Source organism: Anolis sagrei, chromosome 1 (assembly GCF_037176765.1).
Source record: "Anolis sagrei isolate rAnoSag1 chromosome 1, rAnoSag1.mat, whole genome shotgun sequence".
Classification (NCBI taxonomy): Eukaryota; Metazoa; Chordata; class Lepidosauria; order Squamata; family Dactyloidae; genus Anolis; species Anolis sagrei.
Genome location: NC_090021.1, coordinates 317,620,774 through 317,644,135, shown reverse-complemented (window position 1 = coordinate 317,644,135; position 23,362 = coordinate 317,620,774). Strand labels below are relative to the sequence as shown.

Genomic DNA, 23,362 nt, shown 5'->3' with positions numbered 1-23,362 from the left:
GCACATGGTCTTTCTCCAATCAGAGAAATGTGAGGTAGATGGCTTTCACAACAGGTGTCATTGGAAAGATCACTCTGGTAGCCTGGGCCAGGCTCACAGAGGCTTTTCTTTTTCTTTCTTCCCCCATATTTTTAATTAAGTTTTAACAGAAAAAAATCAAAAGTAAAAAAAAAAGCAACAATACTTATACATGCATGAACACAGACATACCTAACAAGAATTCAATATCCAAATATACAACATAGATCTCTGTTCTGATTGCATATGGGACAGTAAAACATATACAAATAAATTTGTTTTAAAGGTAGATTACTTCATCCCCTTTTTCTTTTTCTCCATAATGGAGTATTTTTTCTCCAAGTTTAATTCCCACAAATCATTGATTTTAAAATTATTTTAAAATTAACAAATATACGTCATAACAGTTAACTTATTCATAAATCTTTCCCCTTTGCTCTGATATATATATTGCTAAAAAGATTTCCATTCTTCAGAGAATATGTCCAATGACTCAACAGCATCATTAACATGTCCGTTTTTGCTCTTTTCCAAGCCTTTACTGTCCAGAGTTGGCATCTCTGTTGTTTTCCACTTTTGGAGCATATAGAATTATTGCCTTTGTTAGCATGTATTGCATTATTCTTTCGTGTTCTTTTTTATCTGATTTCCAATAGTCCTAGTAATGTAAGTCACACTCCCCCTGAAGACACAGATCTGCAGCTCAGGGGTTCTCCTGAGCTAGAACCCCAGATTGTGGCAGTGGCCGGGGGAGCATTTGCACAATTAAAATTTGTGTGTCAGCTGTACCTGTACATGTACCTTGAGAAGCCAGACTTGACCACAGTGGCCCATACTCTTGTTATATCTCATATAGACTACTGCAATACACTCTGTGTGGGGCTGCCTTTGAAGACTGTCTGAAAACTCCAAGTACTCCAACTGGCGGCAGCCAAATTTCTCATGGGAACAACTTACAGGGAGCGTACAACTCCCGTGTTATGTCAGCTCCACTGGCTGCCAGTTTGCTATCAAGCTCAATTCAAAGTGCTGGCTTTGGCCTATAAAGTCCTAAATGGTTTTGGTCCAATTTACCTGTCTGAACATATCTCCTTTTATGAGCCAACTAGAGTGTTAAGATCTGCTGGAGTGACACTGCTTTCAGTCCCACCGCCTTCACAAGTGCGATTGGTAAGGATGAGAGACAGGACTTCTCAGTGGTGACCCCTTGGTTGTGGAACTCCCTCCTCAGTGACCTCAGGCTGGCCTCATCCCTCCTGGTCTTCAGGAGAAAACTAAAGACCAGGCTTTGTATGCAGGTTTTCAGTGATTAGGGTAATACGGAATTGATGTCAACAGCTTGAATAATGACCATGGGAAAATCAAAAGATATAGAAAACAAAGACTCGGCACTTTGTTATGTTTTTAATCTGTTTTACTGTTTTTATGTACTTAATTGTTTATATGTTTTAACTGTCTTCTAGTTTGATATGGTTTGTATTCTTCTTGTTTCTATGATATGGCATTGAATTTTTGCCGGAGTTTGTAAGCCGTTTGAGTCCTTTGCGGGGTGAGAAAGGCAAGGTATAAATAAAGTAAATAAATAAGTAAAATGCAGTTGAGAAACACAGATCAGAATGGACAAAAGAAATCAACAGACCTTGAAATTTCTCCTCACAAGGTATTCCTATGCCTAGAAATTCTGTAAAAGCACAGCCTTAGCAGGGTTGTTGTAGGTTTTTCCGGGCTATATGGCCATGTTCTGGAGGCAATTTTTCTCCTGACGTTTCACCTGCATCTATGGCAAGCATCTTCAGAGGTAGTGAGGTCTGTTGGAAGTAGGAAAAATGGGTTTATATATCTGTGGAATGACCAGGGTGAGACAAAGGACCCCTGTCTGCTGGGGCTAGCTGTGAATGTTTCAGCTGATCACCTTGATTTGCATTCAATGGCCTGGAAGCACCTGGGGGGAATCTCTTGTTGAGAGTGATTTTATGTGCCTGTTTGTTTCCCCTCTGTTGTTTTGCTGTTGTAATTTTTGAGTTTTTTTTAATACTGGTAGCCAGATTTTGTTCATCTTCATGGTTTCCTCCTTTCTGTTGAAATTGTCCACATGCTTGTGGATTTCAATGGCTTCTCTGTGTAGTCTGACATGGTGGTTGTGAGAGTGGTCCAGCACTTCTGTGTTCTCAAATAATATGCTGTGTCCAGGTTGGTTCATCAGGTGCTCTGCTATGGCTGATTTCTCTGGTTGAAGTAGTCTGCAGTGCCTTTCATGTTCCTTGATTCGTGTTTGGGCGCTGCGTTTGGTGGTCCCTATGTAGACTTGTTCACAGCTGCATGGTATTCGGTAGACTCCTGCAGAGGTGAGAGGATCCCTCTTGTCCTTTGCTGAACGTAGCATTTGTTGGATTTTCTTGGTGGGTTTGTAGATTGTTTGTATGTTGTGTTTCCTCATCAGCTTCCCTATGCGGTCAGTGGTTCCCTTGATGTATGGCAGGAACACTTTTCCTCTGGGTGGATCTTCATCTTTACTCTCGTGGCTTGTTCTTGGTCTTGCAGCTCTTCTGATGTCTGAGGTGGAGTATCCATTGGCCTGTAGAGCCCAGTTTAGGTGGTTCAGTTCATCTTGGAGGAGGTGGGGTTCGCAGATTCTTTTTGCACGGTCTGCCAAGGCTTTAATTGTGCTTCTTTTTTTACTTGGGTGATGGTTGGAGTTTTTATGTAGATATCTATCTGTGTGTGTGGGTTTTCTGTAAATGGTGTGACCCATTGAAATCCACAAGCATTTGGACAATTTCAACAAAAAGGAGGAAACCATGAAGATGAACAAAATCTGGCTACCAGTATTAAAAAACTCAAAAATTACAACAGCAAAACAACAGAGGGGAAACAAGCAGGCACATAAAATCACTCTCAACAAGAGATCCCCCCCAGGTGCTTCCAGGCCATTGAATGCAAATCAAGGTGATCAGCTGAAACATTCACCGCTAGCCCCAGCAGACAGGGGTCCTTTGTCTCACCCTGGTCATTCCACAGATATATAAACCCATTTTTCCTACTTCCAACAGACCTCACTACCTCTGAGGATGCTTGCCATAGATGCAGGCGCAACGTCAGGAGAAAAATTCCCTCCAGAACATGGCCATATAGCCCGGAAGAACCTACAACAACCCAGTGATCCTGGCCATGAAAGCCTTCTACAATACACAGCCTTAGCAGTTGCAACACATGGATCACTTAAACACCAGCACATTTTGCCCCTGAACACCTACCCATCCATTTCAAATACCAAATTGAATATTTATTACTAAGAAGCACTGAATTCCAGTCAAATTTGAACATCATGTCCTAGTCATTACATTTTTTTAATCTTAAGGAAGCAATATTTTTGAGGACAAGGAAGCAATTATTTTGCGTTGAAAGGATTTCTAAGTACTTCCCCTATTAAATCAATTCAAGTCCTGTTCATGCCCCCCCCCCCCCCACACACACACACACACACTGGAAAACTCACTTACGCAATATGGTAAAGGTATGGCATGATGTTGCAGAATATTATTGGATATTTGGTAAACATTCAGAGGGACTATTCCAGGCCATTAAGTTTGGATTAACTGAACTCCAGAACTTTTCCTATAATATTCCTCCTCCTTAGAAAGGCAACCTCTCTACGTGTTGCTATTATTACATGTAGCTGTCTGAGATCTAGCTTATGCTTTTCGTAATTTGATTGCTTACTGTAAACATCCGATTCTCTGCAAACAGAGTTGAAGCTCCCTGTCTGACTTAATCAAGAGCAACATACCACTGAGGTGAGCAAAGTACTTTGCAGTGATATCAACTGTGCGTTATTTTCACTATTGTATTCGGCTACTACCCATGAAAAATGATTTGAATGTAATTCACAAAATCTTAATTCAGAGTGTGGGTTTCCCCCCAGAGGTGGTGTAGGACTGGAAGAGAGAATTAGGATTTGATGTGTCTCTGATAAGTTGTTGTTATGCTGCTTTGAGCCCAATACTGAGGAAAAGGTGGAATTGAAATAATAATAGTGATACAGGAGGAAGAGAAGGAAGAGTTGTCAGGGTTGACCATACTGGGTTGATCGCACTCAAGCCGGTGATATTCTGATTATCCTTGTTCTGTATTTTCATCCCACCACAATGTTTAAAATGGATAAAACACACTATTTTGCTAAGTCTTTGCACTTTTTTGCACCAAATAAAAATCTACTATATTACAGCCTTTTTCGTTGCCAGGTCACAGCACATTTTCCAACATAATGGCTTTTTTCATCTATGTGAGATTTGGAAGAGCACAAATATTCCTTTTTAATCTGAAACAAGCCTTCAATAGTTTTCTGTGGATTTTTGATGGTTTTGAATAGCTTCTTTTAATTGCATATTTTCCTTACTTTGCATATTTTCCTTACTTTGATATGCTTTACATTTTTAACTATTGTAAATGCCCTTGTCTAAATTGACCTCATGTATAAATTGAGGACATGTCTTCGGGAGAAATGTATGCATTTTGATATGGCCTTAATATAAGTCAAGGATCATTTTGTGGAAAAGGAAATGTGCCAGTGCAACCCTAAGGTGCCAGCTGCTAATTACTGCCTCTTCCATATTCTTCTCTAGGCAACGTCTAGGGCAGGGGGCCTCAAAATTTTTAAACAGAAGGCCAGGTCACAGTCCTGCAAACTGTTGGAGAGTCAGATTATAATGTGAAACAAATATGAATGAATTCCCATGCACACTGCACGGGAATTCCCATGCACACTGCACATTGCACACTTAAAAACAATACAATCATTAAAATGAATAACAATTTTAACAAATATAAAGTAAGGTTGCTTACCTGTAATCATGTTTCTTCTAGTGGTAACTGTGAAATTCACACCTGTGGTATTTCCCTGCGTCCACGCAGCTGACTCGGATCTTTCTTGAAAGCTTTTCCTAATTAGGGACTCCAGCCCCGCCCATCTACTCCTAATAAAGCCAGGCAGCGGGGCTTGGAGCCTTAATTCCGTACCGTGAAAGACAGTCGGAGATAAAAGGCATGACAGAATGTGGGGAGGATGGGCGGGTTGTGTGAATTTCACAGTTACCACTAGAAGAAACATGATTACAGGTAAGCAACCTTACTTTCTTCTGCGTGGTACTGTGAAATCCACACCTGTGGTAGACTAGCGAGCAGTCCCACGGATGGCGGGTGTCATGCTAGTGCAGAAAAAAGTACTGCTCTCCCAAAAGCCATCTCCTCCTTGGCAGCTAAATCCAATTTATAATGGGAGACAAAAGTATGCGGTGTTGACCATATGGCCACTCGACAGATATCATGCAGAGGCACACTGTGCAAAAAAAAAAACCATGGAGGGTGCCAATGCTCTAGTGGAATGAGCATGGATCTGAACAGGTAAGTCCAGTCCTGCCATTTCGCAAACTAGCCGGATAGCTGCAACTATCCAGGCCGCCACCTCTGGGTAGAAACAGGAAGGCCCACAGTATCCCTACGGTACTTAACAAAAAGTCGTAGGGACTTCCGTAATGGAGCTGTGCGGTGGACATAAAAAGCAAGAGCCCTCCGCACATCAAGAAGGTGCAAAGACTGCTCCAGGGGAGTAGAAGGATTTGGAAATAAGGTTGGAAGGACAATGTCCTGAGACATATGAAACTATGATGCTGCCTTAGGTAAGAAGGAAATGTCTGTGCCCAGCATGACATCCTTATGAAATTTCAGGTAAGGTCTATCGACTCAAGAGCCATAAGCTCGCTAGCGCGACAAGCAAAAGTAATAGGCACTAAAAATGCCGTTTTCCATGATAGATGGAACATGTCAGAAGTGACCATTGGCTCAAATGGTGGTTTCGTAAGGGCGAAAAGAACAACCTCCAACCTTCAAGGGGGGGCACAGGCCTACTTGGGGCCAGAAAGTTCTAAAGCCTTGCAGAAATCTCTTTACAAAAGGATCGGATAAAGGAGAGGGAAGAGAATGCTCGCTTCTAAACGAATCTATATTTGCCAGATTGACCTTCAAGAATGATAATGAGAGTCCTGAATCTGACAGAGAGATCAAAAAATCCAGGAGGGAAGTGGAAGCAGACAGAGGCTGAACCCCTTGCTTTTGTGAAAAAATGCAAAAATGACACCACTTACAAATGTAACAATGTTTAGTGGCAGGGCTCAGGGCAAGGTCCAAAATGCCCTTTACTGGTTGAGAGAGGGCTGAGGCTGGAGCTGCCACGCCGTCAACCGGAACTGAGTGACCTGGGAGTACGGGACTGGACTGTTGCTCATAGCCAGCAAATCTGGTCTGAGTGGCAACTGAATGTAACAGCTGCCTGCAAGTTGGAGCAGAATGACAAACCATGGCTGGCGGGGCCACCATGGCGTGATGAGAATGCAATCTACCTGCTCTGCTTGAAGACGAGAGACCACGCTGGACAGCACTGGCAATAGTGGAAAGATGTACAGGTGGGTGGATGTCCAATCCAGGAGGAAGGCATCTCCCAACAGCCTGTCTGGTGGAGGCAAGACGTGCTCCAAAGACAAACAAGTCCAGAAGGGGAGTGTGCCATCTGACAAAGAGTTCCCATGCCTGGGAAGGATGAAGGGACCATTAGTGGTCAGTATAAACTGTCTGACTGAGGGAGCCAGCAAGAGAGTTCTTGATGAATGGCACTGATGGTTATGGTATACCAGGACCATGGATGGTGTGACCCTTGAGGTGAGTGTCGGTTGCTAACATCGCCCACACAGAGATTGGAGCGATGAGTCCACTAGTTGAGAGACCTGTGGATGGCTAGAGGGACAATGACACATTCATTGGGCTCATCCTGCATGGGATGAAGTGCCCGAAGAAACCAATTCTGGAGAGGCCGAAGGTGCAAACAGGAGAAAGGAGTGGCAGCTGTGGTGAATGCCATGTGTCCTAAAAAGCACTGGACATCCTTGGCATGGATGTATGGCTTCTGCCAGACTCAAAGAGCTAATGAATGCAGATTCAGAAACCTGTCTTCTAGCAAGTAGGCTCTTGCATGCCAAGAGTCCAATACAGGCCCCATGAATTGGTTGTTTGGATAGGCTGAAGAAGAGATTTTACCTTGTTGATAAAAAGACCAAGCGTCTGCTATAAAGAGAGTAAAGTGAATGTTCCTCTGTAGATACTCACAGGACTGTGCACCAGCAACCAGCCATAAATATAGGGGGAAACTACTACCCCGTGCACCCAGGGAGGAGCCGGCATACAGCCATCTCCTTAGTAACACCTGTGGAGCTGTGGAGATACCAGAATGAAGAACTTGAAATGAAAAAACCTGACTGCTAGTAAAAAGTGACAAAAATCTACCGTCTTGTGGCCTAATACCACATGAAAAAAGGCATCCTTCAAATCAATGCTACTGAACCATGTCTTGCTGGATAACAGAGGGAGGATGGTTGGTAATGACAATACCTGAAATTTGCAATATGCAATATATGCATAAAATCCTGTAAGGTCCAAACCTGGCCAAAGCCCACTGCCTTTATTGGAAACCAAAAAACAGCTGGGGAAAAGGAAAAAGAAGGAAACATAGAAAGATATAAAGAAGCTACTGCTCCTTTGAAACAAGTAATTACCTCCTGCTATAACACAGGAGGAGGAGTGGCCCGTAGAGTCCCTACTGGGGACAGTTTGAAAAATTCAATTGCATAAACATGCTCTGTAATCTCCAACAACCATGAGTGAGAAGAGATCTAATGCCATGCATCTAAAAATGATGAGGTGGAGCTCCAAAAACTGGAGCTGAAGGGTTGGAGGCTATTAAAGAAGAGAAAATGCATGAGAAAAAACTATTGGCCCTGATCTTCTTCTTTCCCTTTAGTTTGTTGTCACCCCTGGATAATTAAGCTGAGGGGCTGGCCACCACAATCTAGGCTAGATTGTGGTAAAAAGCCAAACTTAGAAGCAGGCTATGTTCTGCCATGGGCAGTTATCCTGCCATTGCTCTGCCTACTTTGGAGAGGGTAGAGGATCTACACATGCTGGTGGATGGCTGCTGCAACAGCAGCAAACACCTTAGTACTGTATCGGTGCTGTGCTTAGCCGTAGCGTTGTGATGAGAAGCTAAGGTGAGATACTACTGACAGAAAGCCCTTGGGATCTGTTGATGTTGTAGGGGAAGAAGATCCAAAGAAGGTGCTGAGCTACCTGAGAGGCTGCCAGACAAGCATGGTAATGAATCATGCAAGTAAGTAGGCTAGCAGTGGGGTGGATCTTCTTATCACAGTGGATTAAACAACTTTGACCACAATAAAGTTCAGTTTAGTAGGCTTAACTAACCACTCTGCTGAAAAGGTGCGTATGCAGTAAAGTGCAGTTACAAACTTAGAAATTCCAGACACAGATACAGGAGTTGCCCTTTGTTTTTCTCCAAGCTTAAGCGAATATGGAAGTGCTGGGAGAACTGGGAGAACTGTACTTGGAGCTTGTTTCTGCTGTTGCTCAACTGAGAAAAGCAGATCCTCTAAGCAATCAAGGAGAAAAAATTAGGTAACACATCCCCTAAGGAAGCTGGGATGGAAAAGTCCTCCTCAAGAGTAGGAGAAATCTGCTACTCATAGGAGTCAGAATCTACATCAGACTCATTGACCGGTTGCAGCTGAAGGAAGCACCAGAATGAGCTTAGGAAAAAGTTTTAATAAACTCCTGAAAACCAAAAGAAGGGACTACAAATCCTTGAAAAGGAAAGGAGGGTGCAGTTTGCCTATGCAAAAGAGTAGCAACCTACCTGTTGAGGCATGGGCCAAGTGGAGATGGGGTCCAAAAGACACAGTACTTACATTCTGAGCCGTCACTGAAGCTCCCAGGCAGCATGACGCAGAGGGAGGATAGTAGCCCGAAGGCCCCTCCAAGGAGTTATATTCCATGGGCTTAGACCCAAAGCCTTGGCAGCCATCACTCACACAGGTGGCGTGGCTGCCTTGAGCCTCCCCTCCCCTGAGGGGGGCAAAAGCATGGCAGGAATTGTTGCAACCCGAAGGCCCCTCCAAGGCGTTATATGCCATGGGCGTGGAGGCAAAGCCTTGACTAGCCATCACTCACACAGGTGGCGTGGCTGCCTTGAGCCTCCCCTCCCCTGAGGGGGGCAAAAACATGGCAGAAATTGTTGCAACCCAAAGGCCCCTCCAAGGCGTTATATGCCATTGGGCGTGGAGGCAAGCCTTGGCTAGCCATCACTCACACAGGTGGCGTGGCTGCCTTGAGCCTCCCCTCCCCTGAGGGGGGCAAAAGCATGGCAGGGATCGTTGCAGCGTCCACTGCCTGCTGGGGTAAATGGGGCAGAGAAAGCACGGGCAGTGAGAGCAAGCTGTCCGTAAAAAACAGAGACAGCTGAGAGGCGTGGCTGCAACCCAAAACAAAGTTATTGGCACAAAGCCACAGTGGCAGTTTGTTGCCACAAGCTCTACCAGTTCCTGGGTCTGGAAGGGGTGGTAGGCTGGTAAAAATCTTCTTCCCTCCTGCTTTCTGAGCGAGGGGAACAGAAGAAAAAGAAGGTAAGTTACTGCCCATTGCCAAAGGCAAAAAAGCCTGCGCCTCAGAGGACACGGCATTTTTTTTTTTTTTAGAGGGAGGGAGTGGGTTTGTCCTCCCACTAGCCTAAATAGGATAAACAAAGGTCCCAGAACAAAAGTTGGAATTGCTGTCTGTTAGAGTAGTCAAACTGGAGTCCTTGAGTCAAACCAATAGTTGTTTTAGGAGAGAACACCGAGTTGTTGCTGCTTTCGCGGACAAAAAGAATTAAGGCTCCAAGCCCCGCTGCCTGGCTTTATTAGGAGTAGATGGGCGGGGCTGGAGTCCCTAATTAGGAAAAGCTTTCAAGAAAGATCCGAGTCAGCTGCGTGGACGCAGGGAAATACCACAGGTGTGGATTTCACAGTACCACGCAGAAGAAACTTATTAGTATTTCATTGGGAAATGTGGGCATGCTTTTGGCTGATGAAATGAGATTGTTGTTGTTGTTGTTGTTGTTGTTGTGTGCTTTCAAGTCATTTCAGACCTAGGTTGACTCTGAGTGAGGGCCGGGTAAATGACCTTTGAGGGCCGTATCCAGCCCTCGAACCTTTGTTTGATTACCCCTGCTCTAGGGGGTTGTTTCTTTTTGAATTCCAGTATTAACTATTAGAAAAAACTGAACTATCCCCTTCTCTGATGGAATGTGAAAGCGTAGGTTAGTCCATGCTGGCCAAATGACCTTGGAGGTGTCTACGGACAATACTGGCTCTTTGACTTAGAAATGGGGATGAGCACCACCTCCCGGAGTTGGACTAGACTTAATGTCAAAGGGAAACCTTTACCTTTTTAATTAACAAAGATGAAGATTAACTCACTGAACTTTGAAATGACTGTACTGTTCTTTGTCTATTATAGATTTCTTCCAGAGGAACAAGATGCCTACTTTCAGTTTATGGGTGACATTTGCCCTGCTCTTTGCTCTTACCAAAAGTGCTAACCAAAAATCTCCCATAGCTACACCCGTAATGAAAATCGGCTCAGGCAATGTGGATTTTGCCCTCAAATTGTACCACAAACTTGCTTCACAAGTGTCTAACAAGAACCTGTTCTTTTCTCCTTTGAGCATCTCCACTGCTTTTGCCTTGCTGTCATTGGGGGCTAAAACCACCACTTTGAATCAGCTTTTATCAGAACTTGGCTTTAACCGGGCAGAGATCAGTGAGGAAGAAGTACACAAAGATTTTCTCAATCTCCTTCAAACATTAAACAATCCTACGCCTGAAAGAGAACTAAGCATTGGAAATGCCATTTTTATAAACAATCAGTTCAAACTCCTGAAGGAGTTCGTAGTGAACGCCAAACGTTTTTATCAAGCAGATGTACTCCCTGCTGATTTTAGTCACCCCGCAAAAGCAGAAAAGCAGATCAATGACTACATCAAGCAAAAAACCCATGGAAAATTGAACAATGTAGTCAAGGGTTTTGATTCATCGGTAGTTACAGTCATTGTCAACTATATTTTCATGAAAGGTAAGACAAATTTACCATATCGTTGTGTTTTAAAACTATGTTATTAAATCTGAAGAAGACATCTGGCCTCACCAAATGACATAGAGAGATCACTCTGCTTCCACAATCGACATCATTCCGATGCAGAGAGTGGAGCCCTTGGGATGTGATGAGCAATTTGTGGGACACTAATGGAATCTCTCAAATAGAGTAATCAATTTGTCTAGACAAAAAAACTGAACAGCAATTCACGTACCCACCCACTAAGCCACCAACTCACCTACAAGGTCTAACAAAGAGAGAAATGTCCAATTTTCCTTGTAGAGCCCAAGCAAGTAGCTTTACTTACAAATACTTATGCATAACACTATGTAATTTTTGTTCCTGGATTACAAATGTCACTTCCTAATTGGTTCTTTCATAAAAACATGGTAAAAGTTTATTAAACTGCAAAAATGTTGTTTATGCATGACATCTTGCAGCATATTTTCCTATAATGTTTAAATGAATATCTCATAGGACCTCATAATATTGGCCTCCAGAACAGTTACGGAGTTGCCACCATCAGTGTCATAGTGTGGGGAACCCATTGCCCCATACCCCACAATGGCTGACTTACCAGAAACCTGATCCCACTGGGGGAAGCTTCTGCCACCTGTCTTAGTTCTCAAAGGGGTTGCCTTTGAAGACTGCTTGAAAGCTTCAAATAGTCCAGCGAGAGGCAGCCAGGTTAATAACTGGAGCAGCGTACAGGGAGCACACAAGTCCCATGTTATGCCAGCTTCACTGGCTGCCAGTTTGCTACTGGGCACAATTCAAAGTGATTTGGCCTATAAAACCCTAAATGGCCTGGGCCAATTTACCTGTCTGAACGCATCTCCCCTATGAACCACTGTGGAGATTAAGATCTTCTGGGCCCTGCTCTCGGTCCCGCTACCATCACAGGTGCATTTGGTGGGGACAAGAGACAGGACCTTCTCAGTAATTGCCCCTCAGCTATGGAACTCCCTTCCTAAAGAGATCAGGTCAGCCCCCTCCCTCTTGTCCTTTAGAAGGATGATAAAAATGTGGCTGTGGGACTGAGCCTTTGGGACTGTGCAATGAGGCAGCGATAGGAACCCTTAGTATGCCAACCAAATTCGATATGGTTGTTGCGACAGTTTTAACTAGAGGATTTTAACGTCAAGATAAGTAATTTCAATGCTTTTGTATGTGTATGGTCTAGTATGTTTCAGCACTGAATGTTTGCCATTTATATGTTGTGCTCCGCCCTGAGTCCCCTTCGGGGTGAGAAGGGCAGAATATAAATGCTTTAAATAAATAAATAAATAAATAATAGTTGCCAATGCAACACAGTGGCCATATGTTTTCGTTCTAGTTTAGCCATGGAGCCCCACCAGAAATAGCTGTACATCATAGGATGGGACTCAGCAGGCTCCATGGCTAAACTAAAGCTTGAACCCTCCCTGTAGACATCAGAAAGGCGCCCTCCCTTATGACATTCCACAAAAGACTAAAGACATGGTTATTTGAGAAGGCGTTTGACTAAGTGCTACAACAATTGGCAATGATGACTGGAACGGAATATGGATAACGAGATTGGTTTATGATTCTACGATGAGACGGCGCGGATGATTTAGTGTAATTGTATTTTGATAGTTATGTTGATATTATTGTTGTGATATTCCCCTATTGTAAACTGTTTTTATATGTTGTACACTGCCGTGAGTCGCCCTAGGGCTGAGAACGGCGGTCAACAAATGCAGTAAATAAATAAAAATAAATAAATAACTGGCACATGCTGCAGAAAACAACCCCATCTGATGAGGTTGATAAAGATTCAACCAATTCGACATAATTTGTGGCAGCCACAAAAAAGAAGTATCTGAAGTATAACAACTACTTTCAAAGTATATACTGCACAATTAAACAGAAAATAATACTTTGAAACCAGGAAGGAACAGGATTTTTTCCAAATTGAAATGAAGAACCTCTGGCTCAAAAGTCAGTGGGGGGCGGGACTAAACTCCCATAGAGAGAAAGGGCCCATTATTATCTCTCATCAGCACTTCTTTTATACTGTTGGATTTGATATCTAAGAAAGAAAAGAGTTTTTAAAATAATAATAATTTATTTTCCGTCCTATCTCCCCGAAGGGATATAATTAGCATTGTGTTCCTATGGTGAAACTGATGGAGAGTTCAAAAGTTTTTTACATTTTTCACTATTGTCCCCATGATTGCTTATTGTGTCCAGATGGGAAAGTTGAGGTTGTCCATAATTTCAAAACTTAAGTTTCATATCTTGAAGGTTTGAGTTTTTTAATGATTTTTAATTAAACTAAATTAAATTACAGTTAACAATCTAGCTGCTACCTTTTTCACTAGTTGGCTACAGCTTGTGTGTCTTCTTCAAGTGCAACATCCATCTAGTAAGTCTATTTGCCATAGGGTGCATCTAAATGTCTTTGTACAACTTATGTGAAGAGATGTTACAAAAAAAAACCCCCACAATTCTCATGCCTTTCTCTCTGCAAGCTTACTGGGAAGTACCTTTCAAGCTTGAGAATACTTATGAAGGGAACTTTTTTGTGGATGAACGAACAACAGTGAAAGTTCCTATGATGCACAAAGAAGATTACTTGGATGTTTATGAGGACAAGGATCTATCCTGCAAGGTCTTGCACCTTCCATACAAGGGTGATATTTCAGCACTGTTCATTCTGCCTGACCCTGGAAAAATGAAACTGGTGGAAAACGCTCTGGGAAAAGAAGTTCTGTTAAGATGGGGGAAGTCACTAAAATCATGGTAAGGCAATGTGTTGTACTCAATGAATTGGAAAATCTTTGCTACTCATCCTGCAGCTATACTGCCAATATAGACCCATGTAATACAACTGCATTATAGGGGTTTATCCTGACATGGGAGTATAGAACCAGCCTAAAAATTCAGTTCTACTTCCCACTTCCTGCATGGAATGTTAACAGGCATTCCAAAGTCATTACAAAACGGGGGGGGGGGGGGCACTGGTGTTTTGTTTCTAAAGTGTTTCTAAAATATCATTAGTGAAAATTATGTTACTATAACGGGAGTAACAAAATTTCATTACTTTTCATTTTAGTAATAGCACAAGTAGAGAAACTTCAGAGCTACTTTCTCCATCATTTTACAGCTATTGGGGTGAAACATACTACAATGGTAGAACACATGTACCACTGTAGGCCCACCAAATTTCAGAATGTTTCACGTATCCATGGTTCAACTATTTCATTGAATCTCTCTTATATTAACCAATAGAAACCAATAGTAACCAATTCTATACTTTTATAGAATACTAGAGTTGGAGGGGACCCCCAAAGGTCATCTAATCCAATCCCCTTCTTCCAGGTGTATGGGCACTATCTAAACCCTTCTGACAGATGGCCATTCAGCCTCTAAACTAATTAATATGCTTCCCCTTATTGAGTTGGAAAGAACCCTCAAGGGATAGCCATTCAGGAATTTCTTCCCAGCCCAGGACAGAGATTTACTTACTATAAGTATCAGTCAGTTCTCGTCTTTGCAGATTCAAAAATTTATTGGAACTCAGGCTGGCTGTTGCTACGTCCCTCCCCTATCCTGATTAGGGCTTTCCGATGTAAGCAGAATTCTGGGAAATGTAGTTTAGGGCAGGGTCTTTTGAATTTTCTGGCATAGGGCTTCTCGCCTTCCCAAACTACATTTCCCAGAGTTCTGTACCTTCTCAGTCTTTTTTTCCAGTGACCTCTGCTCCCTGTTTTCCCTCACCTAATGCTGAGAGGCCATTAATTTAAAGAGAAATAGGAGCCTTTTTGGCTGCTTGCCATGAACATGAACATGAAACTGACTTTGGGAAGCTTCTGAGCATTACAACATTAAAACAAAAAAGAATTGGGTAAGTTTTGATTCTTAAGTTTTAGGCATTGGCCACACCCACATGTTGAATATCACTTCGGAAGTACAGATTTAATACATTTTAATGTTACTTACAGAGCTTCTGAAAATTTTGCACAAACCTAGTCACCATCTCTCAATCCCATATACTTGCTAAAATGGGTTTGAATTGTGTGCATTCCAATTTGTCTTCTACAGGGTGAAAGAGAATCTATTAGTTTCAAGAGTTCTCTAGCTCCATAGAAGTTTCAGTGTAGAGTGGAATGAAAAGCCAAATATACAATTCTGAGTTCAAGAATAATGCTCTTGACTATATTCATAGCTGTAGTCTTCCTCTTCTCTCCATGAAGGAGATGGCTACTCTCATTTTTAAATATAGCCTATAACTTATAACATGCTTTATATCAGTAAATAAAGGACTGTTGCTCTGTGCAGTGCCTGCCCAGGTGATACACAAGAAATAATAGCGTATTCCATTGAAATAGGGCCATAAGAGCTATAAAAGCAAAATGTGCATGAGGTTTATGCGATCAATACAGAACATGGATAGAGCTTGTTTGTTGTTTAAGAGGATGTTCTCAAAGTCCGGAGTTGCATGAAACCATGGCATCTGGTTGTTGACCTTGGGCATGTACTATTGCAGTGACAGCATTTCTAACATAGCACAAATGACAGAACTCATCAGGCAATATAAGTTATGGGGAGATGTCAGCCATTGTCACGATGGAGATGATCAGACTCACAAGAACAGATTTAAATCTTACATGTTAAAGCAGAAAAATATTGTCTCCCACTAATCACAATTCAGAATCCAAGAAGCATGTTTTGCTCATTTCTAACTCATGCTGGACACATGTAAAAGCTGCGCATAGGTAGTTTTATCATATCACAATTAAACACCGGCATGTCTTTCTGATTTTTAACAAAAGCAAATGAGGAGCTGCAGTTGCCCATGCTTAGTATATGGACACCTTACTCTGATTCTTCTTTCAACAGGAGAGTTAAGCTCTCTCTTCCAAGGTTTTCAATGTCTGCTCAGTATGATGTAAAAGACCTATTAAGTCAATTGGGAATTACTGAAATATTCACGGATAATGCAGACCTATCTGGAATTACGGGGCAACATAACATCAAGGTTTCCAAGGTAATTTTCCTCCCAAATTTCAAAATACTATTACAAATGGCAATTGGAGCTGGTAATTAAGAAAACTCTAGACACATTTTTTGATGAAACAGTAAACTACTTTATCAAAAAGCTTGCAAGGGTGTCTTACAAAGAAAGGCACAAAGAGTTACCATGACATTTAATCCCCACTTTCCCCATGAGTCTCATGATTGGATCACATCAAAAGCATTGTCCAAAGTGTCTTCAACCAATTACAGATCATCTGACACAGACAGCCTGCTGCCTTAAATGGAATTCCTTCCTTCATGTGTCCTCTGGAACATCTCTCTCCCTTTCTAAACCTGATTTCAATTACCTCAACATTATGTTAATCAGTCCTTGAATCCTAACCCTTCCAGCATTAACAGCAGCCACTTCTATTTAAATCTAATTCCCCCCCTCCACCTTGACCGCTCTCAGCATCCATCATTTCTTTATCTGTGGTATATCTGGTTAAGGACATCATCATGTTGAGGGGTGATTTGCCACAGATCATAAGGAATCAGATGGGCCCTGTGGGGAACCCATTGTGCCTTACCCCACGCTGCCTGCCTTGCCCCTCACCTCATCCCATGCAAGGAAGCGTCACTGCTCAGCTTTCCTCCATTGTTTCCTAGGCTGATCTTATGCTAGATCCCACTTGGAGGGAAACTTGACTTTCCAATCTAGCAACTCTGCAGTAGACCCAAGCAGCTGATCTTACACCAGACCCCGCTTGGAGGGAAACCTGATTTTTCTCTCTGATCCAGCAACTCTACATGAGCCCCAACTAGCTGATCTTACACCAGATCTCTGTTGAGGGGAAACCTTGCTTTCCCCCTCAATCCCGCTGCTCTAGAGTAGACCAAAGCACCAGACACTATTTGAGGGGAAACCTGACCTTAAACATTACCTTGTCAGTCTCATGAAGCAGTATTTTGGGAAAGAAATAACAATGTTTGGTAGCAGACTGCCTATAGGAATGCCTCTTTCTCAATGTCACTGAAGCGATTTAACCTGAGCAAATTTGACAGCTCCTATCCCACATGGTTGAGCTCCAGTGGCTGAAGAGGAAGCAGTAAGCCATCATAGCTTAAGCTAAGCCTTGTCTCTTAGGTTGGGTTTGGAGCGGGGGTTACAACTCTCTGGGTTCCTATCCTATGGAATCCTGGGAATTGTAGTTTTGGGGGACATGAGCACTCTTGAGCAGAGATTCCATGACACACAGTTTAGGGGTGTCAAATTGAATCATGAGAGTTGTAATTTTACAAGGTCCTTAGCCTTCTCTACTGAAAAATGCTGCTATTTCTTCAAACTACAACTCCCATAATTCAATTTGACACCCCTTCAACTGCCAGGGCCAAATGAGACTTGCAGTTAGGTAAGGCACCAGAATTCCTATGCAGAGAAGGTTAAACACCTTGTAATAACTATGGGTACATCTGCACTGTAGGATTACTGCAATTTGACACTCTTTAAATTGCCATGGTTCAATGAAATGGAATCCTGAGAGTTATAGTTTTACATGCTCTTTTGTCTTCTCTCCCCAAGAGTGCTGATGCCTCCCCAAACTACAACTCAGAGGATTCCATAGCATTGAGCCATGGTAGTTTTAAGTGGTGTTAAAGGAGAGAAAAAGTTCAGTATTTGCAGATGGGAAGGCTTGGTAGCAATAACCTCAGCTCCATTTTGGTTTGGTGCCAGAACATCAGCTTAGAATTCCCCCTCTCCATTGCAAATACAGGGTTTGATTCATCACATTATTAAGAAAGCTAAATGCAAGTGGGTTGCATTATTAAGAAAGCTAAATGCTTTCTTAATAGCACATTATTAAGAAAGCTAAATGCAAATGCAAGCCAAAACGCAATTCCTAACTGGTTTTTTTTTTAATAAACTACAGCTTTCAGATTACTTGAAGCTTTCGTTTGGGATGGGATGACATTATGTCAGGCAGTAAAATCAGCTTTTATTAGTGTCTAGGGAGCCTCAAAAATGACTTAAACAATCATCTGATAATTTTCTTCGTCTTGCTTGCTTTCTTTACAGGCTATTCATAATGCATTTCTGAATGTCCATGAAAATGGCACCGAAGCTGCAGCTGCCACTGTCATGGAATTTATGCTCATGAGTAGTCGCTGGCATTTAGAATTGACTTTTGACAAACCTTTCATTATGTTAATTGCTAATAAGAATACCAAATCCATCATGTTTTTGGGGAGAGTTGTAAACCCTGTCGAGAACTAAGTGCACACCCAAAATACCTAAAACAACACCTATGTAACAGCATAGCATTTCCTATGAATGGAATTATTTTTATGTGCCAGCTATTCTACATCTTACTATGGGCCACAATAATAAAAATAAAGATTAGCATTGTTTCTTTCACAGGACATATTCTGACAATTCATTAATTACAGTTTTTATTGAAACAATCCTGGATAGGTATGATTAGATGGCCGTGGAAGGTGCTACCAGCTGATGACCTTTTCTTCCTTATACACAGTTGCACAAAAACCAAGAGGGGGACACAGGGGTGGTTGACACAGTCACCCAGTGCCCATCTTCCTGCTCAACACTGAATTCTTCCATTCAACAATTAGTTAATCCCTGGCCATCTAAAAAGGTCACCGAGTCAACCAACAACTTGCCTTTGTCTCTCCCTGGAAACGTGTTAAGGTGTTTCAGCATTCTGTGTTTCCCCAGCCCAGACCCATTGTGAAATTGTGGATAGGATTAAAGCCATGAAAATCTATAAACCCTGAATCCTGCCCGCATTGCTTTCCTCACTCACACAGAAAAGGCTGATAGAGAAACAAGTTTCAAACTGAGCAATGAAAGTTTATTACATTTCCCACCAGACAAGGAAATCAATCAGCTGCAGCAGTGGACTGTGCTCCTCCTCCACCAATCAGTGTATGGATTGTAACTTGCATCAATCAGTACCCAGAATGCAAAAGATCATTCTTTGAATAGCTGGCAAGTCTCTATAAAAGTCCCTGTATGTATCAATTGCTTTATGTCTGATTTAAAAATGCCTTGTTGTCTCCAAAGTTTCCTAGCGGTTAAAATGGTGGCATCATAGGATTGCCAGGTAAGGAGGATCTTAAATTTCTGAGCCAAAATCTGAGATTTAGGAATAGCTTCCCTGTGATGTCACAGGGAATGGCTTTCAGTCACATTCCCAAGAATTGACCTTGGTGATGTCATTAAGCATGGTAAATCAGTAAAATAGTACCATTAAAACCTATGCTAATAGACAATGCAGATGGTCTTAAAAGTCCTATTTATGAAAATAAAGTGATTTTCGAAGGTGCAACCAAGAGAAATGTGAATAAATTATTCAGTCTTCCTGTAGCAGCAAAATAAGTAACATTCTAGTAAGGACTAAAGGAAAATTTCCTAACAGTAAAGAACCCATGCCAAAATTGGTGTGACTGAACACTCAACTGAAGCCAGGCATGTAGCCGGGGGGGGGGGGGGGGGTTGAGTCCACAAGAAGGCCTTACTGGTACATTATTTAAACTGTTATGTTTATTCATATCATGATCTGATCGCCGTGCTCAATATATCCCATATACATGGGGGTATTGGGATAATGATACAAAAGGTTTGCTAGGGTAGATCCCCTCTCACCCAGACTCAGCCCTCCCCCCAAATCAAACTCAGCCCACCCCTCCCCCCAAATCAAAATTCTGGCTATGGACCTGACTGAAGCAATATGTTTTTTTTAAAGCTTATTATTATTCTTTTTGCACAAACATCCACGGCAAAGAGTTGTTAGGACAAAACCTTGGTGCCAACAGTCTCTGGTCATGGTGGCCTGCCAGGACCTTCTTTCTCTGGGGTCTGCATGGGACAACAGAACCATTGATTAACCCAGCTTTCGATGCATGAACATCAGGCCAGGATGTCATCTACAGTAGCCCATGAGAGGCAACATGGGAAGCAAAAGGTTCTCACAGCTTTTCAGCATGATGCTGAAATTGGCAGTTCTTTTCCAAACAATGGGGTGGGGTGAAGAATGAAGAATCAAAAGGAAGAGAAACACATCTATTAAAATGTCTTTTCTGGCCCAAACAGACAAGTATTCTAAAATTTGGAAACAGAATTATATTTAGAGGACAAGTTGTGCCACCCAGAGGCTCTTGGGGCACAATTTGCCATTTTAAGAGCTGACTTTCTCGTGGAATTGGAAAGACAGGGACTTGAAGTTGTTCTGGTGGCATCGCTGGGGTTGCACTTTGCCAATATGGGGTTTAAGGGATTCCTCAGGACTGTACCCCACTTTTATACCCCATACATCTACAGTTAGCCCAAGGCCCAATCACCCTACAGTAAATCTGTAGTAGGATAAATGTGATAACAAAGAACTATGATAAGTTTTAAAGGAGTAAGAAATCTTAAACTGAATGAGCAACTGATGGGTAAAATTGCCTTCCAATTCTATCAACCAATCCAGCAGAATGCACAAAACAATGAATGGACACGCTTTGAGAAGATCCACAAGTGACACCTGGTGAGCCCCATGTATATATTCTATGACTTGATGACAGTGGCCAATTTATTTTGGCTTTTAATCTGAACTTTAAAGGCAGCTATCCAAGATACTAAACTTATTTGGGAGAGTTCAGTTTCTTAAAACTATTCCAATCCCAAATAACCTTCTGGAGAGGGATTTGTTGACAGATACTAATTTCTGTGAGACCCACAGAGAATAGAAGGTCTACATTCATATTGCAATTTTCAACTGAAGATCTGACACAAAACTGACTGAAATCTGTTCAAACTGGACAGCCATTCCACTATTGGAATTCTGCATCCTTTGGGGTGGGGTTAATTGTTGTGCTTTTTACTATTCGTATAACATTGTTCATGATATTTTATATTTTATCAAGATAAAAAACTTAACTAAAAATAAATAAGGAAGCTCCAACTAAAACCCGGCAAGGTGTCATTTATACTGAAGTTAGGATGTATCACTGAAAGCAAGAAATAAAACAATAACTTCTTAAACTCTACACATTTTATATCCAAGGCTAAGGCTGAAATTTTCTATAATTTTCTAAAGGTTAGTTAAATGATGATTAATGTCTTTTATTCCAGCTGCAAATCACAAATCCAGCTAAATGGTGTCTACTAATGTCCATCAGATCAATCCCTTAATGAATATCAGCAAGAATTTTGGACACATTTCACATCCAAGATGGGCTTTAGCCTGGCATTTTCTGAACTCAAAAAACATTGCAAAGACATGGTGTGGCAATCTGCTGTTCAAACAACAAAATCAATAAAAATAATCTCATCATGGATGCTTAAACAGTTGGGCAAGGAGGTCTTTAGATCATAGCTATTGATTCCGATCCCTCTTTTATTTTAGTAAATATCATTCTATTAAAAAGGTAATAGTAAGCCACAAAAGATAGAGCTATATTTCTTTCCAGTTTAAATCAGGCCTACTTTCACACAGCTCCTGCTCTTCATCTTCTTGATTCTTGATTTTGTATGTCTGCTCAAAAGGCAAGGCAAACACTCTGGTCTTTTTAACTCACTCTTACGAACTTAACCCACATAAGTTTCCCCTCATTTTCTCTCCATGTTTGTGAGATGGCAAAGGGATGAACGCTTAGGAAGGAGGCCATCCCATGATATGTGACCACTTCCCATGGACTCCTATGGGAATCCATCTTGCCAGCATGTGAAAATGGAGGGAAGACTTCGATTGAAGAAAGGTGGGGGGGGGGGGGGAGGCAGGGAAAGCAGAAAGAAGACAGGGAAAGAACATGGGATTGCTGGCCATCCATGAAGGCAGATCTTGCTGAGGTAAAAGGAGTCCTCCGCCCCAATGAATTTTTGACTTGTCATGGTGAGGGGGCTTGTGTGTTCCAGCGAACCTGTGAGCAAAGCTGTCGGAGTGATGTGCTCCCAGGGGGTTCCCCCTGCAAAGCCATAGGAGATGAACCAGACCAGCACAATCTGAAGTCCTCAATGGCAGAGCAGGTGGACGATAATGTGGCACATGTGATGGGGTTCAGCCTGTGTGTGAACCCGTACCTGACTCTCTGATTGTATTTCCTGATGTCAATGAAGATATCAATGATTCTGAGGTCAATGTAGAAGATGACGGTTTGTGTAGTGAAAATCCTGCTGCTTTGGAAAGCGAAAGTCCAAATTCCCATGAGAATGATTCAGAGCCAAGCAGTGAACTTTCACTCCCTTTTAGCTCTCCAGATAATCTGACACCTGGTCCCTCTAATGAGGATAGACGGGGGCAGATTTGGCAAAGCAGAGGCGAAGCGCAGAGTTTACGGAGGTCCGCTAGATTAAGAGAAATGCAAACACGGCCTTCAGGCACATCACAAAATAGATTTCTATGCTTTAAAAATGCTTGGCCTGGATGCTCATTCAGTCCACGCATCGTTTCAGATTCATGTGCAGACTCTTGCAGTTCTCCTGCTTCCAGTGGCTTTGTTCCAAGGAGTTTTTCTAGAGCTTCAAGTACGGTTAGTGGATTGCTAACAGGTTCCAGGATTTAGCAGTGTTACTGTGGGTTTTTGATCTTGTTCATGGACATTTCTTGTTGCTGATTTTTACTGTGGCTTTTTACCTTGTATATTTTCCTCTATTTTTGTACTCATCTTTCATCAATAAAAATGATTGTTTTTTTTCCTGAAGTCAAGTGTGGTGGATTGTTGTCTTAGGGTCAAGTTTCCTGCTCTGGGTTGCAACAACATGTTACAACAGCTGTGAAGATGGAAGAAGGCTGCAACAGATGAGAAGCCACCGGTCATCAGGTTAACCATGCCCCTGGATATGTGCTTCATTCTGTGGAGACTGTGTGTTGATTAGTTGTGCACCAGTCTCCACACATAAAACAAAATTATGCACAGGTGTCTTCCAAGAAAAAGAAAAAACCCACAAAATTCCCATGGTGATCAGCAATTAATTGCACTGTATAACAGTATCATCATTGTGCTATTGCATACAGACTGGCACATAGGTGGTGCATATGGATTCAGTCATTCTACCTCAAGGTCCAAGGCAGTTGAGTAGTTCAGCAGCTGTATCCATGAATGAGCAGCCCAATTTAGGATCCACTTTGCTCACCCCATATGGGGAGGGGGCTAGAAAAGGTGCCCTAAACATAGTCTGCCTTTCTTATCCCTGACTGGATGGCTGTGCCCAGAGGGGTCACCACCTTGTGGTCAAAAAAGATAAATGAACTTTGGAACATGGAACATATGGACACTGTTGGATAACACAGACAATGAACAGCATCAACACAGGAAGCTAAAACACTTTAAA

General features: G+C 42.1%; 1 protein-coding gene across 1 annotated transcript; it reads left to right on the top strand.

The window, feature by feature from the left end:
- Positions 1-10,430: 10,430 nt before the first annotated feature.
- On the top strand, positions 10,431-13,816 carry LOC132762884 (alpha-1-antichymotrypsin-like). The gene is made up of 2 exons (XM_060756111.2): positions 10,431-11,025; positions 13,542-13,816. The coding sequence occupies exons 1-2, from the start codon at positions 10,431-10,433 to the stop codon at positions 13,814-13,816; spliced, it is 870 nt and encodes a 289-aa protein (XP_060612094.2).
- Positions 13,817-23,362: the final 9,546 nt, after the last annotated feature.